Consider the following 12,601-nt stretch of genomic DNA (forward strand, 5'->3'; position numbering starts at 1 on the left):
GGGCAAGGTATCTGACAACCAAAGCCTTGCACTTGCGCCTGCACTTGCTTTCGCTTGCGGCTTGCAGGCAAACAATTCATCAATCCAATTCATATTGGAGATGGAAAGTGGGCCTCAGCTTACGCCAGGCGCCCCTCAAGGTCCAAGGCCAGCCAGGGGTCAATGTCACGGTTGGGCGGGCAGGGCAGATTCAAGACCGGGGGCCAAGGGCCGGATCAGACAGGGAGTCAACGACATTCAATGCAGGTCACACTCGCTGTCCGTCTTTTTCTCTGCTTCTTACCTCACCTCACTACGGATGTGACTATACGGAATACGGTATTGCAGCCTTGCCGGGTTGAGATTGGGGGGTTCTGCTTTCTGCAAGGTCACAATAAGATTACACTTCTATTTTCTCTCTAATTTCCTTCAGTACCGGTGTAGAGGCAAGCCATTGGCACGTAGCCCAGGTGTCAAGTGACGTCTGGGGCAGGACGAGGACGCAACGGTGTGCGGGAATCGAGACTTGTTTTCGAACGTTCTGGGGGCGTGATTGCGTGCAAAGACCTGAACGGCAAGGTCGGTGAGCCTGTGAGGTACTACCAGGAGGCTAGAGGTAGTCTACCTTGCCGTCTATGAAGCCAGCTGTGTCAGGCTGCTGGAGCCCGCTGTCGTCTGCTTATGCTGGCGGTCCAGCCCATTGCTGATGGAAATGGGAAGTCTGAGCCAAAGATCCACGGCTTGGGCAAGAGAGGACTAGCGTCATGAGCGTAGTGGCTATTTGTGTCCTGTCTGAGAGTCGTTGATTCCATTGTTTACCTTGGTTTTACGTTTTATGAGTGGACGTGAAGAAAGTGCGACGAGAGAAAAGAGTAAGGAGGAAAGGAGGCTGGCCGCTAAGGAAAATGGCAGGTGCAAGTGAGACGGCAGGCGCAAGTGCGAGGTACAAGACTAATTGCAAAGTCACCCAGTGGCTCTTTCCCCTTCAATCCAACCTCAACCCGCGTATCCACTTTTCGGACCTTAATGGAAAGCACCAGCTGCACCACTTGCTCATTGGCTAACTACTGCGCAGTACTCCGTAGACCTTGATCATACACAGTAGGTAGGAGTTTGGAAGCTTGGATTAAGTAGGTACGTACTTATTTCCATGCCCACCTCATTGCCTGCCTTGCCTTACATAATACCACGGATAACTCACAAGTCGTAAGGCACAAGTCACAAGCCGAAAAGAATGCTGCACTTTGGCTTCGTAGGCTAAGGCACTTCAGTCACTCCTTACCTAAAGCTCAAGCAATGCATCTTATGCACATCTCAGACTTTATGCTGTCCGGGCTCCCCTCTGACGGACGTATGCAGATGCCATCTAATCATGACGCATCAGCTTCTGTATCGCACCTCGAACTGGTGCACCTGCCATGCGTGCCAGATGCCAATCACAGCAAAAGGGTGAAGACGATGCATGCGCCAGACCGGGTACAAGCACGACGCCATCAACACCACCGCCACCGTCGCCGGCAACCGACCATCACCCTGGGCCTCTCGGTCAAGCTTGAGCTGGGATACGTATCGATGCATACGGATACAGGCCATCGGGAGCTCCATGCCGATGGCTACGACAACGACGAACGACGAACAGAGCAGCGACCACAAGGGTGGGAATCCCCCATGCCCTGCAGATGAGAGTCGGCACAGTGCATCCCCGAGATCGATACCCAGCATCGGCTACGAGATCTGGGCAAGCAGACCAGCAGCCTCCCGCGCCTCCCATCACCACCCGACCCATGCCGTTGCCGCTCGCAGCCAACCAGAGACAATTACCGTGCCGACAAAAGCATGGTGTGCAATCCCGACCGGCCTGGAGAGGCGTTCCAGTGACCCAGATCCAGAGTTGGTGACGGCGATGGCGATGGCGATGCATATTGCACTACCTCTCAACCAACCACTACAATGTAACTTACGCCATGTCATGCACTTCATCAACAAGCAAACTTCAACCCCGCCCTGGTCCGCATCACTTCACGAACCAGCACGCATCCATCTTCCTCAGAGATGCACTTGGACCATCCAACAACACAGTGGCCTCAGACAAGCCAACGATAGACTACGGTGCCATCTTCTATCTAGCCTGATCCCGCGCGAACGTGCTCACTGAAGCTCGGAGCTTTCTGCAACCAGCTTGCCTACCTGCGTCTATAAGGTAGGTAGTATAGTCACCATCACCATCACAAGCGCCAAACCCAACCATGTACGGTGCGCTGTCACTCTTGCTCGGCGTTGCGACAAGCATGCATCAATCAACAAAGAGCCCGCTGGCTGGTGGCGTGCAGCGGTTGTCGTCCTTGCCAGCCCTAGACACAGACTGTTGGCCTGTCGCATGGGCCGCTCTGCGCTGGGAGAGGCCGTTGTATCGCCGGAGGAATCGGTACCTGCAGTGGGCGCAGAGTCCGCCTGGGTGCTCCGGCCAAGATGCTACTCTAGCGCAAAGTGTCTGGGGGATCGTCGTGCTGGCCGTTGCTAAGCCGAAAGGCGAAAAAGAGCAGCAAAGCCTAGCAACGAGTAACCCGAGAGATACGACTGGTATCTGGCCCAGAGTTCGCAGCTGTGACGGGATCGGCTTCGCACTGCGTTCTCAATGCTCACCATAGGTATCAAACAAAACCAGCCAGCAGGGGGCGTCTGGGAACCGGGATGCCGTCAACCGCCGCGCCAGGGCCAGCAAGTGATCACGCTGCTCCTCGCCATGTGAGCCAGTCGGAATGCGGACTACTCGAGGAGTGAGTTAGCCAGGCGACCCAAATCAAGGACACTCGTTGCAACACGCAGATAGTATTCTCGACTGGATATCCATCCGGCACGTCCCTTCAAAGGACAATGGGACAGCCCAACTGCAACGTCTCCTCCTTGCCTACAGTACATACATCTCGGACGTCAGGCTCATGAAGCTACCAAGGTCCCTGTCGACCTATCAGTCAGCACCCGGGCTTCCGTCTCGCCTGGTCTGCACTCCTGTGTATGATGTGCAACCCGTTCCGACGGAACCCCAACTCAACTCTTGGGGCGCAGCAACTTGAGGCGACACCTGACAAGGAGCCTTCATGACAGTTCCTGAAGAGCCAATCGCAAGTCGAGGTTGCGTTTGACAACGTGAACAATCTCATCTTTGGTTCCGATCGACCTCAGATCAACCATACCGTGGTCGCACCTTACAACCAATCGCAATTCTTGTTTACCTAGATCTCACGAACCTTCCAGCCCTTCGAGCTGTCATGCACACGCCTTGAGCCGTTTCTGGGACCTGTCAAAGGGCTTGTGAGCAGAAAAAACATCGTGGGACCCCAGGCAATACCATCGCAAGGATTCGCCACGGCCGTCAGGGCAAAACATTGATGCTACTCGGAACCTGCCACTTCCTTTCCAGCAACAGACAGGCCCCGTCAATTGTGGTGCTGACCGGGGCCAAAGGATCACCGCGGTAGATCTACGTTTTTGACAGCTCTGCCTGGCGCGGACGGCTTCGGCTCCGGAGGCGCTGCCTGTGTACCCTGCGACAGACAACAAGACCCGGCCCCTTCCTGGAGTTGAGGCTTGACGATTGAGGCGCCAATACCCTGATTAGCTTGCTTCCCAAAAAAGGTCTTCTACCAAAAGTTGAAACGGTAGTCAATGTTCTTGACCAGAATGCACTTAGTGCGTCTCTCTGACTCGGTGGTTCTCTCAGCCCTGAGTGCATCCTGAAGAACGCAAATGCGTCGCTGAAGGGGGAAAGGAGGTAGGTATTCAATCTCTGGGCGGCTTTCAGTGAGCACAAAAAAGGAGCATGGAAGCAGAAAGACGCCTTGAGCCGCATGACACTCTGCACCTCGATGCTTTGTGGGGAGAAAGACCGGGGAGGGGAGGGCTGAGTGACAAAAGCTACACATGTCAAAGTTTGATCATCACCAATCGCAGACCAGCAACTCTGCTCAACTGGATGCTTCGTTTTGAAGTCAGGCCTGCAAACACTTCCTGATAAGGCAAATGTCAGAACGATCCGATAGCTAGACGTGGCCCGTCATGGGGAGGCGCGCTGCATATATCGCACGCAACTGTTCCAAAACACTCGGACGGAAGAAAAGCATCCAATGATGAATGTCGTTTCAGTCTACATCGGTTGTCCTTGGGTCGATGTGCCATGACTTCTGTTGACAAGCACAGCCACCATCATCGAATGTTGCGGACGAGGCATCAAGCCGAGTTGGAAGCTCAGCGACTGGTTGAACCCAAGAACACCCAGACACACCCACGAGGGAAGTTTGGGGCACGTCACAGACGTCAGCTGCGACCGGGCGACTGACGGGTGGCTTGGAGAGTCAAAGGAAGAGGGAAAAACAACAACAGAGTTCATCGGCTTGGTTTCTTCAACCCAAAGCTTGGGAAAGCTTGGGATGGACGTTTGAATCGTGTTCCCTGCCCTTTCACTCGTCGACAGACTCGCGCGGCTATGTCAAATACTTGAGCCTGCGACGCTCGCGGACCTTATTCAGGACTCGCACAAGAATGCGATACCTGAATAGCGTTAGGATTGGGCTGAAGGGGGTGGGCGTGTCAGCGGCGGATAGCATAGCCGCTCTAGCGCACAACTCAACCTTTGCTTGCCTTTCCTCCCATCCAGGAGACTTCCGGACCCGCCCGATTGTTTAGGATGGCTGTTGGACAGGAATTTTGGGGGAAGATGGGGGGGGGCGTGGACGGGATCGAGAAAAGACAAGCAGGGGAGCGCCATCACGTCAAGGCTCCCCTGGCTGCTGCTCTCCTGGCCCTACCCCCAGTCCCCCCTCCAAGAAAACATCGTCTGTCCATCCATTCACCCCATCCGCAGGCACACTCGTTAGACACCACACATTTGACACCAGACATGCACACACGCGCACATTGGCATACGAGCTCGAACCGGAACTTCAACAACCAGTTGCAGAACCATACGCCCATTGCAGCTTTGTGACACACCACCACTCGCTTCCTTGACGGGAGTTCCCTTTCCTGTCAAGATGTCTCCAAGTCATGACATGTTGGACATATGCCTAACAGTACTGAGAGCTGTCTCACTCCCTGACCATGTGCACAAAAAAGAAAGCTGCTGGTATTTGCAGAATCAACGGCGCCTCCCCGGCAGCGAGGGGGCGAGCACGCGCGATGGATTTCGCCCGTCAACAACAAGATGCTAAATCGAGAGATTGGAGAGCTCGAGAGTTGCTAGACCTTTTCTATGGCTACGGTGACCAGTCTTCCAGAGCCGTTTGCTCACGGACAATGGAAGCTGATCCAGCCAGCAAGAGGTTCAGGACAATTCAGGACTCCCGCTGTCTTCTATTTTGGACTGCTGAGCTCAGACGGCAGTTGTTCGGCGGGTCGAGAACGCCATCTTGAACAACAGACAATTTCTTGGGGGCGATCGCAGCATTGCCGTTCACGACCTCCGGGGACCTCCATACGCAAGGTTCGAGGATGATGGATGTTGCCGACAAGGGCTTTCACTGCTCGCCCTTTATCGCGCTCGTTAGACTTCATCTTTCTTTCGGCAATACTATGGACACTCATTCATGACAATATTGGACAGAATCCGTCGTATACTGAACCCATCTCCGGTTTACCATGTTCCCTCGCTCAACCTGCTCCGATCGGGAAATGACGGCCAGCCGCTGGCCAGCCGGGTCAGAGATCGTTACGTACCAGAGTAGGAACCAGGCCACCAGTGCCGGCCCCCGGTCTGGTCGATGGAGACTTTTTTTATTTTATTTTTATGTCATTTGTGCATATCTCTATTTCATTCGTATACCTACTACTCGACTGCCTACGGATGTCTTGTTCATTCTTAATCCGTCATAGGACCCGAGCGCGGCCAGAGCGTTACAAGCGACAATGAAGGGGCTTGGCTGGGAGGGTGAGGTAACTTGACGCCAGTTGCATATGTGATGGCACGTTGAAATAGTGTATCCGTAGCTAGTCAAGTCGTTGGAGTAATGCACCATTGGGTACAGTGGTAGGTATCTCGATATCCATAATCCGCCGCCGCCGCGCGCCCCCCCTTCGGGCAATTTCATCTACATCACAACCGTCCTGGCCCCGGGTGGGAGCCACGAGCAGCCGGGGAGCACAAGTAGACCCCTGCCCACAGACGCGACGGCTTTCCTAGTGGCTCTTTTCGTGTCACTGTTCGAGCAGGCTAGTGCTTCTCCCATCTCTTCCACTCTTCCACCAGACCAAGACGTATCCTGGTCACTTTCTTTTCGTTCAGACCCCTATCCATGTCGTTCTGCTGGCACATCCTCAAGTACCACCTCGAGCTAGCATAATCAGTCCGTTGCCCGCCAAAGGGAACGCCACCGAAGCAATCCTAGGACCAGGCCCTGACTGGGGGTGTGGGTACGGACGGTGTGGTCCTTCGACCCTGGTCGAGATGGGCAATCCCATTCTCCTTCTTGTTCCTCATCGACGGCCTGCTTGTACCCTGATCGTCCTCTTGCCATGCCACCCATGCCCATGCCTCGCAGCTCTGGGCTAGTTCAGGTTTAGTCTGTTCCGTCAAAACCATCCTCCCTCCCCCACATCAGCAAAGGCCTCGTTCCCAGATACATAGCAAGGCATTAAGCATCCGTGGGCTGTGCGCTTCCTCTTCTCCAGTCCAGTTCACTTGCTCTACACTACCTTACACTACGGATACCTTACCATACACTCTACTACTCTCAGTCAAGTCTCCACGGTCCGATTCACAAGAACCTACTAGTTGGGGGCTCTTTCGTCTGAGGCTGGTTCGTGTCAGTTTCAGTGTGCTCAAATCACCGTCTTAATTTGTCCAATTTGGCCCGTCGCCGGGTCCTCTCCCTCCTCCTCCTCCTCCTCCTCCTCGACACTTCTCTCCCATTTCCTCTTTTGGCACCACATCTGTGCACCAGTGCCCGTTAATCTACCTGCACAAGACCTCTTCCCAAAGCTCCAAGATATACAAAAGGACTGCCATCCCACCTTGCATCTACCTCCAGCATCACCGACCATCATCCCATTCGAGCTGCTTGTTGATTCACGGCTGGGACCACTTGACCATCACATCAGCATCTTTTTATTGCTTCTACTTCTTCACGCCTCTGTCTGTCGTTGACGAGCAATACCAATCTACTCTTACTACCATTCGACCTCGCCGCCGAACAAGCTTCATCAAGCAAAACACAACAAGCAATCGTTCTCCGACGTGCCACTTTCACAAATAAAAAAACGAACTTTCCTGGCTGGACCGTATTAGGTACAGCTTACTCGCATACACCTTCTCCACATAAGACCCTGGGCTGATCAGCAGCAGTCCTTAAAACCGCCGTGCGGCTTCATCATTCGATTCCGCCAATCTTCTTTTTAACCCACAGGATCGAGCACCCAACGTGTCTCGTCCGCAACGGTCGTGTCTAAAAGACTTTCATTCTCAAAGAGAACAGCACAAGATGTCTATGCTCGCCATGGCTGCTCCGTCCCCCCATTCAGCATTCAAGAACTACCCCTGGGATGGCGGCAGGTCTTCCTCGGACTACTCCTCGCGCCCTCGTACTGAGCCCGAGAGAATCGCCTTGCCATCAATTCGTCAGGTACGACGATACTCGCAGCCTACAAATAGGCCTTTTGAACAATTAACTAACAACTATACAGGCCATCCCAGAACTCCATCTTCGCCTGCAACCCCAGGAGGCATCAACCACCAGAACCACCTCTTCCAACACCTCGCCAACAGTAGGATATGCCGGTGTCATGACGCCTCCCGAGTACGTTCACTCGCCAAACTCGAACAAGAGGAGGAGGCTCTCAATCGACGAGGAGCAAGAGAGCGAGAGAGTCAGCCGTGTCCCCAGACTGTACGAGTCTCCTGCCCGCCTTCCTCAACGCCAGATTTCCCCGCCAGTCCCTTCCCGTGCTGCCACTGAGAGCTGGACTGGATCTGCAAGGACGAGCCCCTACATGTCTTCATCAGGCATGCCTTCCATGAGGTCCCCCGCTATGGAGGTCAACGAGCGTCTTGAGTCCCGCCCAACACTTCCCAGCCTCCCGCCCATGAACTTCGAGAGGGAATCGATCCCCATGCAACGTGTTCGCGGCCACTCCCAAGACGAGTTCCAGCCCATCCGCCCTTCCATGGCCATGTCTTCAGGACCCATGATGGAGGCCGCTCCTTCATACCGCCCCAGTGGATACGCCTACGGATACCACCACCCCAGCCGAGTCCAGTCTCTTTCCCTTGGCTCCATTCACCCCTTCGACCGCACGCCATTCTCAGCCGCCGGATATGGTCATTACCCTGAGTTCATGCGCATCGGAGAGCTTGGAGGCATGGGAATGCACGCTGACAGCAAGCAACGCAAGCGCCGTGGTAACCTGCCAAAGGAGACGACTGACAAGCTGCGTGCTTGGTTCGTCGCTCACCTGCACCACCCCTACCCCACGGAGGACGAGAAGCAGGAGCTCATGCGTCAGACCGGTCTGCAGATGAGTAAGTTTACACTTTCCGAACTCGTTAAGCGTGGGACCAAAAAACGCTAACCTTGTTGCCTCTAGACCAGATCTCCAACTGGTTCATCAACGCGCGGCGCCGTCAGCTTCCCACCATGATCAGCAATGCCCGTGCTGAGTCCGACGCCATGTCCAGCCGCAGCGGCGAGAGCAAGATCCTCCCGTCGACAGAGCGCAGCGAGTACGACGACGGCAAGCGCTCCAGCGTTCCCCTCAGCGATGGCGAGGCCTTTGATGAGGACCTCGACCTGAAGCAACGGCGTACTGCCCACATCAAGAGGGGGAGCATCTAGAAGATAACGCCTCTTGAATCATCCGAGACAAAGAAAAAAAAAATTACAAACGCTCAAAACAAAGGGCGACCTTCTGCGACACAAGAATTATTTATCACTATACCAGACGCGCGCTTCTATTTTATCTTATCATCATTAACGACGGACCACGACCGCAAAAGACCCAACAATCACAAAATTCGGCAAAATCAGGGGCAAATTTCTAATATTCACGAGCTTTTGTATAAAACAATACCACCAGGAGTTGATGGGATCAAGTCCCTCCTCCTGGAAAGCACCCTTTTCTACGTCGACTGTACCTATGGGGATAATGTATTCTTACACCAACACAAGAAAAGGCGACTGGGGTTTTACATCACACACACACACACACACACACACACACGCACACACACAAATGGGACAAACGGGGGGCAGGAATTGGAAGGGGGACAGGCAGGAAACTGGATGGGCTTGGTCGGACAGACAAATATGCACAACAAGTTTTTTATTTTTTGGACAACTGTTTATTTTCTTTCTTTCACACAATTGGGTGTTGAAAGGTGTTTCATGGGTTGGGGGGCAAAGGGGGGTTAACATTTTATTTTCTCTTCCCCAACCATAGCCAAACCAGAGGCTTGCTTCTCTTCATCACAGGATACGTAGAACGATATCATTGTAACAAATTCTGTTTTTTCTTAAACCCCTACGAGCTACACCAAAAAAGGATGTCATTCTCTTGTATATAGTACAAAAACATTCAAGACTCCATTTCCGAAGCAAATTGAGTCTACACTTCTGAGTCTTTCAACGTGCTCAACGTCAGTGGAGAAATAGAGAGAGAGAGCGAGAATGTGTCAGTTTTCTGCATAGTTCACCTGGTGAACCCAACAGCCCGGCACCATGGGAAAGCAAGACAGCCCTGCCTCAGGGTAAAGGGGTGTGTGTTTGACAGTGAGTGACAGACAAACATGTTGCCTCCTTTGCACCCTCTATGGATCTTCTTTTTTTTCCCCCCAAAACAAACAAACAAGTCCTGAGAGACTCGCCAAGTCCACGGGCCTCTTCGTTAAACCTCTCCAGCTGAACGAAGTAGAAGATAGTGTGAAGAATCCAAGCGCAATGTTTACATTTCTCACGCATATCCAATCGGACACAACAAACATCATCACAGAATTCAAGAGGTTGGGCTGAGGAGGTACGTATGTTGTATGCGCAGATGTGCAGGTGTGTGTTCGAGCATTCGGCAACAAGAAACATGAAAGGTCTGTGTGGTTCCCCGGTTCCTGGATGACAGACAAAACCAAACCAAACCCCCATTGCAACTCTCACACACCCCCTTTACCTTACGAGGAGCTGGGCTATATGCCGTGGTGTTCCGAACAACGTCACACGGAAGGAGTGGGTAAGTTTTTCCCACTCCATGATCCCATCCAGCCGCTTGACTATCACTAAGGCAAGGTGATGAGCACGGTGAAATGTGGTGCGGGTTGGTAAGGCAAAAAAAAATGCTCAAGAGCTGCTGCGCGTGTGTGTGTGTATGTGTGTGCGTAGTGCATCTTGCGTGTCGCTGTGCATTTGCGTTCACCCGTGCGTGTTGTTGAAGAAAGGAAGGCGAGACTACGACGGCTTCGGAAGTACGTGAACAGCAAGACTTGTGTGTAGGCAGAGTAGACAGGCGTATGAGGAAAGGACAAGGCGGCGACCCAAGATCCTGGGCGAGCCTTAGTCCCGCCCATCGGAAAAGGCCCGTCCGTTACCGCTTTGCCCTTCAAACTACCCGTTTCCCGCCTTTTTGCCGTTGCCGTTGGACCAAGATGTCGTCGATATCGTGATTCTGTGCGCGGGCGGGTGAATGTTTCTCGCGAGAGACTTACGGTCAAGGTGAAAGGGGTGACTACTGCAGTCGCCTCCTCATTCTCAGTCTCTGTGTGTCGTGTCTTCCCCGCCGTCACCGCCGCTTTGCCTCTTTTTTTTCTTCCTCCCCTCCGGTTGCTCCGTCATTACACACGGATTCTGCAGCGAGCGGGCCTTCTTTTTTCGGAGGGGGCTGATGGTTGTTGAAAGTGTGCCCATCACGAAAAGGCGGGATGGAGACATGACAGGACTGTGTAAACACACGCGCGTGTTGACACAACCCGCCGAGATTGATAGAGAGCGGCCGCCCTCTTGGTGTTAAATAAATTGTTAAGCTGACCGCGATTCTTCAACGATGACCACCAACTCTTTCTCTAGTGTCCCTCTTGGTGCTTCTTGGTGCCGGGCTAATTAATGTCTGCTTTGCTAACTTGCTAGTCTGGCGTAGTGTAAGTTCGTTGTTGGGCCCCCCTTGGATTTTTTTCCCGCCATTTCGTTGTGACAACAAGTCCGCCTCTCCCGTAGTAAATGGTTTGTGTGGAGAAGGTTCAAGACTTCTGCAAAAGACACATGCATCACATTAGGCAGTTCATGTGGGCAGTAAAAGGAGTCATTGAAGAAAAATTGGAAAGGCTGAACAGAATGGCCGGCGGAGCTACTGTATGCTCTAATGTGAGGTGATGCGTAGTCGGTGGTTTTCTGTGTATGTACATGTAGAGTTATGTTGTACATGGCGTGTCCAGCGTTTAGTAAAATGTGTGGCGTCGTGAAACGTGAAACCTCTCACACAAACTGCACACTCTCTCCTGCTGCTGCTCTCTCACGACCTTCTCTACAAGGCGAAAACAAGACTAACGCTTCATGTTCCAGGGCGAACAGCTGATTCGCTGGGTTCCGAATTGTAAAATGGATAGCTTTCTTGCATTTTCCCTAGCGTGCTTGTACGAGATAGGGGACCAAAAAATCAGGCCAGGCATATTTTCTTCTTTCTTCGGTGGGTTTCACAAAGAGCGCTGCAGTCATGGACGGATTTGGGGGGTCCCTCCTGCCCTTTCTCAAGGAATCACAGGACGACGCGGGAAAATGAGAATACGAGAAAAGAAGAAGCCAGGAGAGCGAGGTAGGTAGGTCAGGTACCTGCAGTCCACCAAAGTACGGATCCTGTGGCGTAATCGTTCATGAAGGGGAAAAAACGAGGCCAGCCGCACCCTCCGGATCCCCAACACCACCACAATGACATTGACAGAATGGAGTCAACGACGAAAAGGCGGAGCGGGCTAAATGCTGGAACCTCCTCCTTGGCCGGCCTTACACTCACCACACTCATACTCACACGCACACATTCACACCACAATGTCCGGTAGGATGCCTTGCTCCACAGGAACTAGACACGTCCCCTACCTTAGTTCACTCATGGCCCGCCGCCGTCGCAGAGGCACACCTGGGAAGCTTGGAGTGCGACCCCTTCTTCCCTCGGTGGCAGGCCTCGCCGTCCTTACTCTATGTTCCTTACGGGCCTCATGGGAACGTCGGCGAGCTGTTGGCCACGCAGACGCACGCCAACGGCGCAACCTCTTTGCACAGGTGGGATGGACACCACCTCTCGTGGGTTGCATATCCGGGCAATGGCCAACGCCTCCCGATCTCGATATTGGGAGCTGCAGATCTCCTCGACTACCCTCCTCTAGTCCATGCGTAACGTACAGCACTGGTCTATCCCGCCCTTTCATTGTGTCTGGTTTTCTTCTTTTTTCTCTTTTTCTGCCCACCCTCGGAGGGACCCTCAATGTAAGGTACTTGCACGAGAACCCCAGTGTACTTTGCTGATGGGCGGAACATTGGCATGCCACTCACTTAATGATGCCTTGCATTTCTTTCCCACCCTCATGCCATGCGGGTGTCTAACCTTGCTCCTCCTGACTTGTCCTCAGACTTGCTGCTACATGCAAGCTGCAATGCATGAC

The 12,601-nt window shown here is 53.2% G+C and overlaps 3 protein-coding genes across 3 annotated transcripts; all 3 read left to right on the forward strand.

Moving 5' to 3' along the window:
* Nucleotides 1–2,225: 2,225 nt before the first annotated feature.
* BDP55DRAFT_633001 (uncharacterized protein) lies at nucleotides 2,226–2,627 on the forward strand (the record flags this gene model as incomplete). The annotated part of the gene is made up of 1 exon (XM_060572493.1): nucleotides 2,226–2,627. One exon carries the CDS (start codon nucleotides 2,226–2,228, stop codon nucleotides 2,625–2,627), a length of 402 nt encoding a protein of 133 aa, XP_060428562.1.
* Nucleotides 2,628–7,451: 4,824 nt separating this feature from the next.
* BDP55DRAFT_633002 (homeobox domain-containing protein) lies at nucleotides 7,452–8,801 on the forward strand (the record flags this gene model as incomplete). The annotated part of the gene is made up of 3 exons (XM_060572494.1): nucleotides 7,452–7,592; nucleotides 7,654–8,488; nucleotides 8,554–8,801. 3 exons carry the CDS (start codon nucleotides 7,452–7,454, stop codon nucleotides 8,799–8,801), a joined length of 1,224 nt encoding a protein of 407 aa, XP_060428563.1.
* Nucleotides 8,802–11,312: 2,511 nt separating this feature from the next.
* On the forward strand, nucleotides 11,313–11,738 carry BDP55DRAFT_666873 (uncharacterized protein). Its single transcript, XM_060575127.1, has one exon. It carries the CDS (start codon nucleotides 11,359–11,361, stop codon nucleotides 11,518–11,520), a length of 162 nt encoding a protein of 53 aa, XP_060428564.1. The 5' UTR covers nucleotides 11,313–11,358; the 3' UTR covers nucleotides 11,521–11,738.
* Nucleotides 11,739–12,601: the final 863 nt, after the last annotated feature.

Source organism: Colletotrichum godetiae (genome assembly GCF_030913485.1).
Source record: "Colletotrichum godetiae strain CBS 193.32 chromosome Unknown BDP55scaffold_25, whole genome shotgun sequence".
NCBI classification, from domain to species: Eukaryota; Fungi; Ascomycota; class Sordariomycetes; order Glomerellales; family Glomerellaceae; genus Colletotrichum; species Colletotrichum godetiae.

Bases quoted from the DNA above. Each gene is read 5' to 3' on its own strand.
- BDP55DRAFT_666873 (XM_060575127.1), top strand. From the start codon at position 11,359: ATGTTGTACATGGCGTGTCCAGCGTTTAGTAAAATGTGTGGCGTCGTG.